General features: G+C 40.9%; 2 protein-coding genes across 11 annotated transcripts in view; one reads left to right on the top strand and one right to left on the bottom strand.

The window, feature by feature from the left end:
* Positions 1-1470, top strand: part of RNF113A (ring finger protein 113A) — a 9068-nt gene extending 7598 nt beyond the window's left edge. The window contains exon 10 of the mRNA XM_081971242.1: positions 1319-1470. Within this exon, the coding sequence (XP_081827368.1) occupies positions 1319-1389 (71 nt within the window). The 3' untranslated portion in view covers positions 1390-1470. The remainder of the gene's footprint in view (positions 1-1318) is intronic.
* Positions 1455-16573, bottom strand: part of STRADA (STE20 related adaptor alpha) — a 38602-nt gene continuing 23483 nt past the window's right edge. For 4 of the 10 annotated variants that reach the window (XM_081971232.1, XM_081971234.1, XM_081971235.1 and 1 more), the window contains 8 exons: positions 10583-10704; positions 10075-10183; positions 8981-9104; positions 8585-8756; positions 8127-8231; positions 7748-7989; positions 5185-5227; positions 1455-2743 (listed from right to left, as the gene is read on the bottom strand). In XM_081971232.1, the coding sequence (XP_081827358.1) occupies positions 2591-2743; positions 5185-5227; positions 7748-7989; positions 8127-8231; positions 8585-8756; positions 8981-9104; positions 10075-10183; positions 10583-10704 (1070 nt within the window). In that variant the 3' untranslated portion in view covers positions 1455-2590. The remainder of the gene's footprint in view (positions 2744-5184; positions 5228-7747; positions 7990-8126; positions 8232-8584; positions 8757-8980; positions 9105-10074; positions 10184-10582; positions 10705-16573) is intronic. The other 6 variants (XM_081971237.1, XM_081971236.1, XM_081971238.1 and 3 more) reach the window with 3 other exon arrangements.

Raw genomic sequence — 16573 nt, 5'->3', positions numbered from 1 at the left:
TATATAAATATATTTACAGTAAATAAGAGGCAAACAGCATCATCAGGTAAAAATCAACACAGCAAGAACATCATGACGTAAATCACAGAGAGTACACACAGCACATAGAGGAAAAAATTGGGAAACAAGGAAATTCCTTTTTCACTCACAGCAACCAATCAAAGCTCAGATTCCCTCATTCAGTGGCCAGCTGTCTTCGACCAATTAGCCATAACTGTTATGTTCTTAGTAATTGTCCAATTATTCACTGCTCCAACAATTATATTTTAAATATCTTAACAACCTATTTTTTATGGAGCAGTTTTTGCTAAAACCTGGAAGTGGACACTGTTTTTTTGGGGGGGGGGGGGGAGTTGTAAATCAGTCATGTGACTGCAGACACTGCAAACAGCTGTAAATGTTGATGGCAAGCACCCAAAATACAGTAATGTAACTGCAGGGTTGGAAATTTGAAACTAGATCACTCATGGCTTTGGGGGGAGGAGTCCGTCATAACTTTGTACAGTGACTAAATGACAGGTTGTAAGTCAAGGGCAACCTATACAAACAAAATATTCTCTAATGATAGACCCCCAAGTGTATATTTTATATATTTATATTTAACTTTTAAAAACATATATGTGCTATATGTAAAACCTATTGACAAAAATCTTTGGAAAAAGCGTTCAGATTTCTGTATTTCTCAAAAAGTTTCCTTAATCACTAGAAATACATTTAGGAGCAGGTGGTTTGCATATTGACATTTTATATTGACAATATAAATTACATAATGTTAAAGGTTTATGATCTTATGCCTTTACTAGCTGTTCAGAGCTGCATGCATCCTGCAGGATGAACAAGCCTGGTCTAAGTAAAAAATGTAGCTAGATATTCCAAATAATTGTTAAGTGAGGTAAATCAGAACTTTGGATTGTTGATGTAGGCAACCTCAATTTTCATAATATATTTTCGTTCTATAAGGAATATTTGCTTGAAAAGATCTTTAAAATGTTTTTCCCTCTTCCAGGGGAAGATTCGTTATTAGTAAATGAATTTGAAAAGGGGGATTTGGAAATAGATCAGCTAATCTTATTATTTTAAATGCACATTGTTCCTGAGTTTAAGAGAACTAATTCAATATGAATATAACTTTAAGAAGATTAGAATGACATCTCCAAATCTATGGAAAGTCTAACTCATTCAGTTTTTTCTGAGTAGGGAATTGTGTCACATACATAGAATTCAGTATGTTCCTCAGAATATAAAGGAAGTGGCTTGGATAATTTGTATGGAGCATGTTGTGAAGTATTAATTTTTTTGTCTTGGATTTGTTTTACAGAATTGTCAACAAAACTGGAAAAGCATAAGGTTGAAGAAAGTCCCCTTGAAGATGCTGGAGAGCAAGATTAGCATTTTTTTTACCATTTTCATGCCTTACATCCTCCAGAGAAATAATTTGATTGCAGAATAAATAATTTATAGAAAAACAAATTGATCATGCTTTGTGCTTCAACATACATTCCAAACAACTTTACACACCAAGACATATTACTGAAAGTAAAGAACATTATGAAAACAAAGCAATTATTTTTTATTGCTTTAATGTATTGGAAAAGGGACGGACGGACAAGGAAAACAAAAAACTGTACAAAAACAGCAGCTCAAAAACTTTGTATTTCTGAAAGTTAAAGGAAATAGTTCTTCCTGTGCTCAAACAACTTCTGTATTCTAAAATGAAATAACTAGCAGAAATTAAATTGGCTGAACATCTCTCATGTTGCTTCTTAAAACTTATCCATTTGGTCTTTTGTGGCTTGGTAGAAGAGTTCAAGACATTTCAAACAGTCTAAAGTAGTTATCTTGTGATTATAGTTTTGTTTTAAGTCTGTTTTTTACTTATTGGGCACTGTACTAATTTCAAACCTTGTAATATTTCTACTATATTACCTTTCAGGTTTCAATAGCAAAGATATCAATTGGGCTTGCTAGCCTGATTGAGAGGCTTCTATTTTTATTTTTTTAATTACAGGGAGTTCATAATGCAGCATTTATTGAAGAACACTGTGAAAATGCAGAAATCTTTTATTGGCAAAAATGCAGCTTAAGACATGAATACTTACAATCTCCAAATGCTAGTTTGCCAGAAAAGTTTTGGCTCAATGTTTGATTGAACAATGATTAAGTATATAGAAGAAGAATGAAACATTACTACACAAGTTGGGGCGATTCATTATAGGAAGGAATTCCAAATTACCTTGTTAGATACAATTAAAGGTATCTTCATATTCTAACCCTATGTCAATAGGGTTACTTCCTGCTACTAAGCAATTCTAAGTAGATTTTATTGTTTTTTTTAAGTGCATGGCACTCAGTTCCTTGGGACCAGTGGCAAACCTACAAAAAGATTTTGGTTTCATTAAAAAACAATTGAGCACATGTATTTTATGTCTTGGAACCAAAATTCAATACAATATTGTTAATTTTTTCCTCTCAAAGCCCAGGCTTTATTTTAAGGCAAATGTCAGCTAGAACAACTTCCTAGGAAAGAAACTGCAGTGTATTGAGCAGATTGCTTTGTAAAAATATTTCACAATGTTCTTCTATTGATAACCTAGAATTCCCAATCGTCCATCTCAAGCTGCTCCATATTGGAAGCCAATCCAAATATATGGCTAGGATCTTGTGTCTGCATCCCTTCAAAACTGGTAATTGGCATGACAGGATATAGCAGTTCAGGAAGTGCTTCAGATGCCCGATGTTTGATCTGGAAAATGGGGAAGTAAAAACATACCTAGAATTAAAAAATGTGATTAGATGCAATTGGACTCAGTCCAAGTTTATATATAACTCCACCTTACTGTCACTTTTTATACATAGGTAGTCCTTGACTTGTAAATCCATTATTGAGCTCAGAGACTTGATTAAGCAAAAAACATTAAGCTGCACATCACATAACTGCCTACACAACTGCTTTGCTCAACAACTGCAATCCTGGCATTCCTGGTTATGGTCATTAAGCAATCCTACAGATTGTGAAGTGGACAGAGTCCCAGGTAAGGAACATGAGATTCTTCGGGAGGGTGAGACCCTGTGAAGTGCTATCCAGGAGCTGAAAATTTTCCCGTTGAAATCCAAACTTTTCAGCCCCTGAAAAGAGCAAAGAGACATTTGTGCATAACCTGTGCTGTTCCCCCACCTGCCGAGGCACCTTTACCACACTATCTTTCCACTGCTTGTATTTCAGCTGCCATTTGTTTATTGGAGATGGCTACCAAAGGATGCATGGAAGGAAATGTCTTCAGTGGAATGCAGGAACAGAACTCGGATCCTGAAGATCTGATCCCCTACCAAAGGAGGACAGGTCCTCTTGGGGTGTGGGAGAAAGTTTTTCAGTATGGTAGAGAAACAGTTCAGATCATCAGGATTTCAGCTCTATTTCTCTACCCCTCAGAAGGCATTCAACTCCTCTTGGCAGAGAGCTCTTTCAGCCAACCCCAATAGGTGAGAAGGAATCTTCTTGGCAAACAGCAACAGCTTGCAATCTTCCCTGCGGCTGCTTCTCCATTGCTTTAAGATTGTAAGTGCAAATAGACTGACAAGCATCTTCATTGCAATCACATAAACTGTGAAGAGGGGAGAGGCGTGACATTTTATATAAAATCCTTTCCAAGACCATCAAGGATTGTATCTGGGTGTTCTTTGCACATACAGTAATAGGAAGTAATTTAGCACCCTGATTATGTTGATAATCATTGAATAAATAAAGCAAGAGTTTTACCTCTCATCCTCTTATAACTACTGAAAAAAATAAGAGCAGAGTTCTTGGTTTCATCTTTTCTTGATGACTTTAGATAGCATACTCCTGCTGAAAATGCTGGATTACATTAGAAGTTTGTACTAAACAGCAGATTGTTGAACCCCAAAGTCACTTTAGCTCTTAGAAATTCTGCCAAACTTTTATGGATTGTGTACAGTCAGACAGAATCAAACCTTTTTGATTGTTGGGAGGTTGGGCTGAAAAGAAAATCTGCAAAGACCTTTGGGGAGGGATGAAAGGATGGCATACCGCTTCTGCACAGCCTGCCATTCTTCCCAGTGCTTTCCTTACCTCCCTTTGTGAAGCCAAGGACTTCACTGGTAATTGCTAAATGGAAACATTATTCCTGAAAGAGCAGAGAGAAATGGGCCAATTGGATACGTTACACCTGAAAACAAGGACATGAGTAACCGTAACTATCCAACCAGCCTATCCTCTTTCTCAGACCTTTCCTAACACCTCCTTCCTGTTAGTCTTTCCTCAAAACCATTTCTGAGAGGAAGAGGCATGACTGGCCCTTGTCTCAAATAGAACATAAATATTTAAATCCAGATACAGATCATTAGAAACCAGCTTTTCTGTATCGGAATGTAAAATTTTATAAGAACCAAAGACTAAACTTAGCTACTATCTCCATCCCCTACAGAAAGTCAACAGACAATAAGGACTCGATGATGGAAATTCCAAAATTCTGGATCTCCAAAATATTTGCATTTTTACAAATGGAAAAAGGCATGATTCTGAAAGAGCATAATTCTTACTTTAAAATTATCTATCTATCTGGGTTTTTCTGCCTACTGCCCCAAATCAACAAAAGCTGACTTCCAACAACAGATATCTGGCTCACAACATGCCTGACATCACGAAGTCATGATCGAGTTGCCAAAATCATACTGGAAGCTTTGTCAGAAGTTTGGGTTCAAATACAGCAAAAATTACTGGGAACACCAAACTGACAAACTTCTTGAAAATGAACAGGTCATGATCTTTTAGGGCTTTCGAATCCAAACAGACAAGACATCTGGCCCACAACATGCCTGACATCACTATTGTGGAAAAGAAAAAAGTCTGGTTCATTGATATTGTAATATTCTGACTTTGCAAAAAAACCTACCTTACTCAGAATTGCCTATATACTCAGACGTTAACAGCTCTAAGGTTCTTGGTTAGGACTTGAACCGTTAAATTTTTATCAGTCCCAGACTGAATCAAAATGAAGATTAAACATAATAATGCAAATTGATTTCAAAATACTTCCTACTGTTTTGTTTACATATTCACAGAAATGGTTCCAAAGCAGCTGTAATTCTTGTCTTTCTTACTTACTCTCCACCAAAATAAGAGTGAGAAAAGGATAAAATATGTCAAGGCAAGTGGTTGAAACTTACCTGTTTGAAAAAAGAATGGTTCAGCAATGCATTTGCACTTGGCCTGTGTATGGAAAAAAAAGGTTATATACCAGCATGTAAAAGTTCCAGAAATAGGAGAAGATCCAGAAACTTCTCCCTTCAGAATATATATAAGATTCAAATATGGGAAAAATACAACTAAGAAAGAGAACAATATCAGCATCAAAAGCCAGGATATAGTTCTACAATGGAATTTTCTGTGGCAGGCATGCCTACTCCTACTACTTTTTTTCTGCATAAATATATTTGAGCTTTTCCACGAAGAAAAGTTGTCTCAGGGAGCAGCAGTGAATACTCTGCTCTGACTATTTGAACAAGCCAGAGAAAAGCAAAATAAGAGACTTCCTTCAGTTTTGGAAAGCCAATGTTATGTTAGCAGTTGTTGCCTGGCAGTATGTTATGTAATCATAGTTTATACATCATATAAACTAAGAGATTCATGTTGAATGGAGGCAAACAAGTACCGTATTTTTTGGTGTATAAGAGGTACCTTCCCCCCCCAAAAAAAGGGTGAAAATCTGGGTGCGTCTTATATACTGAATACAGCATTTTTGACCTCCTGAAACCCCACCCAACACACCCCGTTTTTCACAAAAATGGATGCACTTGTAGAGTGCTCCTGGGGGGGGGGGGACGACAAAAACAAGCAAAAAAACCAGCCCATTTTTGGCGAAAACAGATCAATTTTTTGCAAAATTGTGTGTCATAGTCCGAAAAATATAGTAGCTCAATTCTGATTTTTTAAAATTACTAAACCACCTGATTTGCAGAGGAATTCATTTGAAAATTCTATAATCAGTGGGATAAAATATCATGCATGGAGTAGATAGGAACACCTAATTTCAGCAAGCCAATAGTAGAACTTTCCCCTGGAAAATGGCTTTAGTTGGCACCGGTTCTTGGAGTTTGGGGCAAATTTAAGGGGAAAAAACATCACTGTTGTTTAGTTTCCTAGTGATATATTTATTCTTCTCTTTGAAATATTTTGTTAAAATTATTGATGAAGGAAATCAGACTACATTAGCATAGGGCCTGGTTATATGAGAGCTCACCCTATCCTCAACTGTTTCTCCCCAACTGATAGAAAGCATCCAGAATAGCGGATGCTTTCCAGGTTCTCTCTAGTAAATATTGTCGTCTTGTGGGAACAAGGAAGCATGTCTTCTCTGTTGTGATCCCTACCCAGCAGCTAGTGCCCTCCCTTTTGGGGATCTGAAAAGCTTTGAAGACCTATAGTTAATGTGTTTCTGGGCACTACTGTGGTTTAATGCCATTGTTATGACTGCTTCAGTTTGGGCTGCCTAAATTAGTGCAGGTTTTCACATGTTGTTTTTGTTCTTGGCTTTTTCAAGCTGCTCACTGGGCAAAAAAAAATTAAATGAATACCTAAATAAATGGGGGGGGGGGAGAGCCTGTGTTCATGCTGATTTGATTGTTTTGGTGTATGCATGCATATTGTTAGCGCAGTTATACACTAATGTACTTGCTAATGGTCTTTGCTGCAAAATTGATTTAATAATTTACTGCAATTCTTGATCCTTTAATTGTAAAAGTGATCCTTTTTTTAATTCATCGTCGTGTTTTTATTAGTATTGGTGCTGTTGAGCACTAATGAATTTTTTAAGATATGAGTGCAGGCAGTTCAGACTTTAAAGTTTTTTGGGTGGGCCCTTTCAATTCCAACTAAACAACACATTGTCTTTCTTTTTCCTAATGCAACAAGTTTTTTAGTGGGGAGGAGAACCCTATTTTTTTTTTAAAAAAAGGGGGGGAAGTAATTTTAAAAAATATTTTTGAAATAATTTCTATCTGAATAAACCGCTCAGATGATTTTCTGCCAAGCTGGTTATTATTGTATAGCTTGCCTTAGAGGAATCTGAAAGAAATGTGGGAAATTAACAAATTCTTTTAAAAAGAACATAAATTCTAACCCTTTTAAAAATATTTTAAAAATATTTTCAATAAACATACTTAGGAAGTTAGGCTTTAAAGTCCTTTGAGGTAAGGACTGCATCATTTTTTTCTAAAGGAAATACGTTAAAGCTTCAAAAAAATATCTTTGGTTGATTTTTTTCTACAAGTTGGTTAGTTGGCAGCAGCATGGACTACAATGTCATGTAGACTTGCATTTGCATGAAAAGAAGGAGCCAAAGGACTTATTTTGCATTTCTACTTTTTTTTATCATTACTGAAACAATTAAAAAATGGTTTTTTCTCTACCTGCATCACTAATCTGAACCTACTTGCTTTTTCATTTTCCAAGTTCTTTATCTGACAAATTTATATATTCATTGATATTTTCATCATTGATTCCAAGAGCAACCAATTCCACGAACATATAACATGTTTAATCATCCAAAACCATTCAAAATTTGCTCATTTGACATGGAGAAACTGATTCAACAGGGATATAATATTTACATCTTTTGCAACACTTTGTATTCTGCTCCCAATTGAACGTTGTTGAATATTTTAGCTCTGATTTTAGCTCCACCACTTCATAGATTACCATATCCCCTGAACTTCACTCTTTCCACTATACCTCAAGTCTGGGTTCCTTTGCAAGCATTGTTCTACAAAGTTGTGAAAATATGATGAGAAAGTACGGTGGTAAGGGTGCAGTGCTGCTTCACCATTAGAGGCTCTAGCATTGCTGGCTGCCATGCCTTCTCCAAGACTACTGCTAGCCCCAGAGCGTGATGGTTTCATAGTCAGCTCCTCTGGAGGAATAGTAGTTGTGTCTAGTAGACAAGGGACAGTTCCATTGAGTTTCTCCAAAAGCATCTGAAGCATGAGAACAAAATGTTTGGTGAAAATATCACATTACTATAGAGCAGTTAGTGTTATAATAATTCTAGTGACTTTGCTGTCATATATACAGTCAGGGACTGAAGTGAAAGGGAAACAGAAAAATCTCCTACTTGTGTTGCAGGCATATCTTTGAATGGAACATGGCCATTTGCTAGCTCACAGGCTGTTATTCCTACACTATAGATATCAGATTTTGCATCATAGCCTTGTAGGTTCTAAAATCAGAAAAGCAAAACAGTATTGCATTATAAATGCTATTCACGTTATTCAATTCAAATTTAAATTGAAAAACATACAAGCTAAGCATATCATAATTACCCCTAAATCAATCCATTCATCAATCAATGTTTTTATTGCAGCATCAATGTCATAAAAAACTTTTCTTAAGAATGAATAAAAGATATTAAAACTTCTACAGTTAGAATAACAAATGATTTTAAAAAGACATTATCTGAAGCTGTTCAGAAATAAACCGTAAAATAAATGGTGAAAAATGTATGCCATGCACACTTAAAGGTTGAGAAACAATACTAAAAAAATACTAAAATACTAAAAAAAATTAACATACCTGCTGCAAGACCTCTGGACTAAGCCATGGTAGAACTTTGATGCTAAATTTGGGGAAATCATGAACTACTTTGAGACGCTGACCATGGCTGATCATACTGAGGTTACTGCGCAAGCCAGAAAGATATACTTTTCCATCTGCAGATATCAGGATATGACTGGCCTTCACACTCCTGCATACAAAAAACAAAACAAAACCACAGGTCACAAACCTCCATCAATCAAAACCAACTCCATTTTATACCAAGAAAGAAAAACTCTGGAATTTGAGGCAGAAGGGATTGTTGAGAAGTTCAGCAAATATTTGCGCTCTGGCAATACTAAGCTGAACAAAAAAAAAAAAAAACAGCTGGAAACCATTATTTTATTAGTTAACATTTACAATTATCTTTCTTACCTATGAACATAACCCATATGGTGTATATAATCAAGAGCTTTCAATACCCCTTGAAGGATGTAAGCCATAGCTAATTCACTCATACCATCCATAAAATGTGTACGTATTAAATCTTTAGCAGAACCTTTAAAAACAAAATACAATATTATGATTTGATACAGTCCAGAAAATCTTAATAGACATACCTTCTATTATCTATAAAAACCAGAAATATGAGAAGCCATTAAATGTGAAGTTATAATTCTACTTCACAAAAGACTCTAAGATTTCTCATTCTTTATGAAGGCTATTTTCTACATCAGCATTGATGAGAATGAGAGAAACCAGAGACTTTCATAAGGATCAAGAACCAATGGGATATAAAATCTACTGCTGGACTAAGTTTAGGAAGGCTTAGGTTCAAATTACTACTTAGTTATGAAACTAAGCTTTGTGGATAGGACCTGTCACTATTACACTAACACTAATGTTCAGAGTAATTTTTTGAATCAAAATAAAGAACCATATACATTGAAATGAAGTACTTGAAGAAAATGAAGAAAACATATAACATTTATATTTAATCATTTGGTATGATAGAATATATGTTCCCTGGAAAATTCATGTGCATAATTCTCCCAAGTATAGATGAAAATGGAGGAACTGCAATTATCTTTAATGGATCTTTTTTCTCCATACTAACAACAGAAAAATAACTCTTCTTGTTTCCCTCAATCTAATCTACTCCACTCTCTTACTGTTAACATGATTCACAACCAGGACCTTCTTACTTTGGATTACCAAAAAGTGACTTGGTATCTCTGGTAATGCAGGGCATTTTGTTTTTGCTTGCACTGCTTTAGAAATACCTGTATTTTAAAATACTTGGTCTTTCAAAAATAAATTCTAAAACACAAATTAACATAAAATCAAAATACTCTCTCTCTTTAGGCAATTAATGCAAAATCTAACATACGGATTAGAAACATAGCTTTATGAGTCTTTAATTTTATTTTAATGCTGCCACTAATTATTATGAATGCCTGAATATGCTTTCATTACATGAAAAAAATCCTGTGTGAAAGAGCAGGAAGATCCTTTCTATTCTTACTTACCATATGCCATGAATGATGTAACAACCCATAGTTCATTGTCAGCTATGAAGGCTGCCTTATATGGCACTAAGTTGGGGTGGCTGAAGAATTTTGAGACATGAAGCTCACCCTGAAATCCAAAATGTAACAAGGTATTATTGGCAAATCTGATGTGAGATATGGAGTAAGATATGACAATTCAGAGGGAATTAAATAATAATTAGCAATAAAATATAGTATTCTGTTAATAATTTATTCATTCAGATTTTTAGCTGGTAATCACAGTTCATGGAGACTTTAGTACTAATAGCAGAGGCAGGAAGTACTACTGAAATGAATAAAATATTATTGTATTTTTTTCCAGTAACATTAAATTGGCCCCTGTGGGAACAATACAGGACCAAATGGGCTTCATTCATAACAATTCTTATGTTGTACTGTACTACTATCATATATTAAGCTGGGTAAGAACTAAGAACACTTCTAGGAGAGACCAACCAAACAAATTCAGCATGATTGCTAGCTTTACCTGCAAAAATGCTACCATCTCATTGGTGCAGGCCTCTAAGTTGACTCTCCGGACAGTGACAAATTCCCCACTTGGTTTATATTGTGCCAGATTCACAGTCATTAATTCCTCAAAACCTTTTCCTGAAAAAAATATGTAGCACTTTTACAATACTATTTCAATCAAAATGAGACATGTAACATCTCAAACATTTTTTGCACTTATCCATTTTGAAGATTTTAGTTATGATAGAATTCAGGAAAGTCATCCCCTTAATAGAATAGCAGAGTTGGAAGGGACTTTGGAGGTCTTCTGGTCCAACCCCCTACTTAGGCAGGAAACCCTACACAGGGTTCAGACAAATGGTTATCCAATCACTTCTTCAAAACTTCTAGTGTTGGAGCATTTACAACCTCTGAAGGCAAGTTGTTTCACTGATTAATTGTTCTGTCAGAAAATTTCTCCTAAGTTCTAAGTTGCTTCTCTACTTAATTAATTTCCATCCATTGCTTCTTATACTGCCCTCAGGTGCTTTGGAGAACGACCACTGACTTACCTGAACGGTCCTTCTATGTGCGCTGTGAGGGGAATCCAAACATGGTTTAACTTTGTCCATTAGCCTAGAGACTGAGTTATGTAATTGTTGACCACGCCTCCTCTGACTCGGATAGTTCAGTTTTGTACGAAGGTTCAGCCAATTCAAGAGAAGCAAATGAATCAGCATAGAAGAAGGTAGATGCGTTGCGTGTGTGTGTGTGTGTGAAATCAATGTCAATGCCCAGACCAGACAAAGCCGAGGGCGGGTTTGGATTCCCCTCGCAGCGCACATAGAAGGACCGTTCAGGTAAGTCAATGGTCGTACTCCTGTGCGCTGCTTGGGAAATCCAAGCATGGGACATGCCAAAGCAATGAGTTTCAAGGGTGGGATGTAGGCTGGTCAGGAGCCGTGGATGATGATACAACCCACTGTAAGACACGCCGCCCAAAGGAAGCCTCTGCCGTGGCATACACATCCACTTTATAATGTCGGATGAAGGGCGACAGCGATGACCAGGTCGCCGCCCTACATATGTCCTCCACTGAGACCTGTGTCGCCCAGGCTGCCATGGTTGCTGCACTCCTGGTGGAATGGGGAGTGATGCACCTGGGTACAGGTCGGGATTGGCAGTCGTATGTGAGGGCAATACACGCTTTCAACCAGCATCCAATGGTGTTTGAGGACACCTTCTGTCCCATGGATGCCAGGTGGAAAGACACAAAAAGCGCCTCTGATCTTCTGAATGACGCCATACATTTCACATAGTGACGGAGCACCCTGCAAACGCCGAGATGGTGCCACCCTCGTTCCTGAGAGTGTGATGGTTGAGGGCAAAAATCTAGAAGAATAAGTTCTTAAGCCCTGTGAAACCAAGAGTTAATTTTTGGCAGGAATGCCGGATCCAATCGTAGGATGACTCTGGGTGGAATATACAGAGATCCTCACGGACTGATAGTGCTGCCAGCTCAGAGACCCTTCTAGCCGATGTAATCGCTACTAAAAAGATGGTTTTGAGGGTCAACAATCTAAGACTGATGGTTCAAATGGGTTCGAATGGCTCAGCTGTAAGAGCTCTAAGCACTAGGGGTAAATCCCATGTAGGGTAACGATGGACCACCGGCGGTTTGAGGTTAGACGTGCCCTTCAGGAAGGACTGGACTCTCAGATGTTGAGCGAGGGAGTGGCCCTGGCCGCCTCCAATCACAGTCGATAGGGCTGCAATTTGCCGATGGAGTAAGCTGGGCGTTAGCCCCTTGTCCATGCCCGATTGTAAGAAGTCTAGTATTTGTGGTATGGATACCGTAATAGGGTCCACAGAGACTGACCGACACCACCTGCAGAAGGCCTGCCAAGTAGCCACACAAATCCGCGTTGTGGACGGACACTAAGCCGCTTGTATTGTGGCGATGACCTTGTCAGAGAAATGATGACGAATCAGGATAGCCCGCACACATGCCACACGGCTAATTGCACTAGCTGGGGGTTCGGATGGATGAGAGCCCCTTGAGAAAGACTTATCCAGTCGTCTGGCATTCTCCACGGGTGGGAGATTGAAAGATGGACGAGGTCGGCGTACCAAGGGCATCTGGGCCACATTGGCGCAACCAGGAGAACTTCCGCCTGTTCCGACAAAATCTTCTGGATGACTAGCGGTATGAGTAGGCGAGGCGGGAAGGCATATAGAAGGCCCTCTGGCCAGGGGCTGTGAAGGGTGTCGGTGCCTTCTGCTACCGGTACGTAGAACCAGATGAAGAATCTTGACAGGTGTGTATTGTGTGGTTGAGCAAAAAGATCCACCTGGGGACAGCTGAAGCGGCGAGGCAGTTCCTGAAATAGAGTTGGAGTTGCCGCTCCGTCTGGTCTACTGTGGTCCTGCTCAACTAATCCACCTGTACATTGGCAGTGCCTATGTGCTCTGCCCGAAATGATAATAGGTGAGTCTCTGCCCAATGGTGAAGACGTTCTGCTTCCAGCATCAAGGCCTGGGACCTGGTGCCTCCCCGGCGGTTGACATGCGCCTTGGAAGCAATATTATCCATGAGTACCAACAGGTGGTTGGCTATCACCAGGTCTCAAAAGTCGCGAAGGGCTAGGCTGATTGCTTGAAGCTCTAGCCAGTTGATGCTGTTCCACAACTCCTGGGTGCTCCAGCGACCCTGCGTCACTCGGTCCAAGGCATGGGCACCCTATCCGAATAGACTCGCATCCATTGTTACTATAACGCGGTCCGGCTCCTTGAAGAGATACCCTTTGAGAATCTTGGAGGATGTCCACCAGTGGAGCGACCGTAACACCTTAGGAGGCAACCGGACCTTGGTTTGTGAGTGGCTGGTGTGAGCCCTCTGAAAGGGGATATGAAACCACTGGAGAGGTCGCACATGAAACCTCAACCAAGGGATAATGTCTATACATGATATTATCTTCCCCAGGAGTTGGGAGAGGACCGCGAGGGGAAGCGATTGCTGCATTTACACCTGATTCACCAGGGTCTGTAGGCTTTGGCATCTCTCCTGGGACACCACGCACCGTTCGGAGTCAATGATGGTCCTGAGATGGAGGGCGGATGTGGTCGGGTGCAAGTGACTCTTTGGAAAGTTCAAAACAAAGCAGTAATGTTGCAAGGCATCGATCGTGGTTTGTAAGTCCCGCCTTGCCTGGTCTGGTGAAGACAACAGGATCAAAATGTCACCTAAATAACAGTTGACCCTTACAGGAATCGACCGAAGGGATGCTGCTATCACCGCCAACAACTTTGTGAAGGTTCGCGGGGCTGATGAAAGGCCGAATGGCAGGGCGCGGTATTGAAAGTGGCGCCCCGCAAACTGGAATCGCAAGAACCTTTGATGTGACGGGTGTATCAGCACATGGAGGTATGCCTCCTTGATATCTACCGAGGTCAGTAAATTGCCCTGTCGGATGCAGGCTAGGATGCTTTTGAGTGATTGCATTTTGAACCTCTGGTATTTCAGATAGAGATTGAGCCGTTTCAAGTCTAGGATGGCTCGCCATCCTCCCAAGCTTTTGGGGACTAAGAAGAGGCTAGAGTAAAAGCCCAGCCTTTCTTGTCCCTGAGGTACCCTTTCTATAGTGTTGATGGAAATAAGATGTTTGATTTCTGAGTCCATCAGGCATCTTTTTACCTGGCATCTTGGCATGGGACACCTGATAAAATGCCTCGGGGGGGGGATAGCGAGAAATTCCAGAGTGAGGCCCAGCCTCATGGTCTGAAGTGCCCACGCATCTGAAGTGGCTTCTGCCCATTGGAAGGCGAAAGATGTTAGGTGTCCGCCAATATGCCCCACCTCGTGCAAGTCACCGGTACCTATGAAAGAACCAGTTATTGGTGCCACGAAATGGCCGCCGAGTCTGTTGTTGCTGACCGTGTTGGCGACCCCTGTCTCTGGCACCGGAATGGTCCTGAGTCCTGTCCTGTTGCTGGGCGAATGGCCTGGTGTAGTGAGGGACATATGGGACAGCGTTGTACCCTGAGTCTCTGGCCTGAAAGGGCTGCCTTCTATTAAATGGTTGGTGTCTCCTGTCCGCGCGCCTGTTCGTCGAAGGAAACACTTTATGCTTATCCCTAGTTTCAATCAAAATCGGGTCCAATGCGGGCCTAAAGAGAGCCCTTGAAGTGGATGAAAGCTAGGACCATTTGGAGCGTAAGCCTGCCTGCCAATGGCGAAGCCAAAGAAGGTGGCAGGATGCTATGTTAGAAGCTACTGCATGAGACGCGAACTTTCCTGCGTTGAGTGTAGCATCTGAGGAAAATTCCAGTGCTGCCACCAGTTTATTTACACCCTGGTGTAGGCGGAGGTCATCGGGGGCAAGCCTGGCCTGCAAGTGCTGTAACCATCCTAACAAAATCCTATTAAGGAAAGATGCTGCTGTGGCAACCCGTAACACCCGTAATGACCAGTTCGGCCTTGCGATCCTCGGCTTTAAGACCCTCTGAAATTTTGGAAGGAATCAAGGCTGGGGAGGTCAAAGCCGCTACAGGAGGATCCACAGTAGGGAATTGAAGGATCTCATCCAATTCAGGCATGGAAGCGTAGAGTTTCCTGTCACCTTTACTAGGGGGGCAACAGCAGTCGGTTGGGACCACTGTTTCTGAACAGCATCCAGAAACAGCTTTGGGAAGGGTATGACGTCTTGTTCCTGCACCTGTTCTGCAAAAAACCGTTCTGTGGAATCAAAGCCCATAGCAGTACTGGCTTGAGTGGTGGTGCCTCCTATCTTGGTAGTTGCCTTAGCTTTATATAAAAGCAATTTAGATAAGGCAGGCCGGAGAAGGCAGGTGTGTCTTGCACCACACTGTCGTCATCCGACAACTCCAGGGCAGCAATATCTTCCTCCTCACCCAGAATACAACCTTCGCTATAAGCTGAGGATAGTGGTGAAGGAGAATCAGCCTGGGAAATAGAGAGGTCTCTAGCAAGGCTGGCAGATGCAGGGCGCTGGGCCCTGCACTGCAATTCGCCATCCAGCCCCTGGGAAATGGCCGCAGAAATCATATTGTGAAATTCTGGGGGCAAGTTAAAGTCGGGCCCATCCTCAGGCCTGAGGCCTGCAGTCGTGGGCTCTGAGTGCAAGGATGCCTGAATCGTGGCTGGGCCGACCACAGAAAGGTCTGGGGTAAGCCCTAAACCTTCTTCGTCCGCACCTATTCCCAGGGGTGTAGGGGACCAACCTTGAATCCCTGCTGGAGGAAGCGAGGGAGCAGGAGAATAGCGTTCAGTCACCAAGGTAGGAGGGGACCTATTGGTGGGCCCAGGAGCCTTGGCTGATGACTTGGCCCTATCTTTGCGCTTGACAGCTCTATCTGGAGCTGTCGATGGGACGCACGCCTTGTGGCTAGAGGCCCTAGTGGTGGAACTAACCACCCTGGTGCTGGGCCTGGTGGTCTCAGAGTGCAGCGGGAAAGAGCTGGAAGTTTCATCGTTGCCTCTGGTAATAGAATGATCGGCCATAGCAAGGTATAATGAAAGAAAACGGGAGGGAGTTGAAAGGCTCAAGCTCACGTCTGAAAACAGGGCAAACCGCTGATCAAAGCAGCGAGCTGATTCAGTTAGAGCGATGAGGCAACACGGTGCTAAAGGAATGGTGGCGAACCACTTCCGCAGCACAAATGATCTTTCTGTATTCCACCACAGTTTGAGCGCGAAAGGAAAACTCCGCCCCTTCCTGTTGTTTTTTGGCACCAGGCTACTAACAACTCAAAATTGGCCAACACTAGCAAATAATTTCGGTGCAAAATTCAAATCGGCTCCAAAAATGGCTGTTGTTCTTTTCTATCTGGAAGGAAAGCCTCTGGCAGCCGAAATGGCGTTGCTAAACTCATGCGGGACCGCGCAGCAGCAGCAAAGCTCCAAAATGATAGGGAACAGTCATGCGATGCATGGTTGACCATGCTTGCGCCTGCCAGAGAAAATGGTGTGCTGCCTCTCTCCGCAGCAACCAGAAAGGACGGGAGGCGG

This window comes from Natrix helvetica (assembly GCF_964273705.1).
Source record: "Natrix helvetica genome assembly, chromosome: Z".
Taxonomy (NCBI): domain Eukaryota; kingdom Metazoa; phylum Chordata; class Lepidosauria; order Squamata; family Natricidae; genus Natrix; species Natrix helvetica.
Note: the sequence above shows the minus strand (reverse complement) of the source record. Positions and strands in the feature narration are given on the sequence as shown.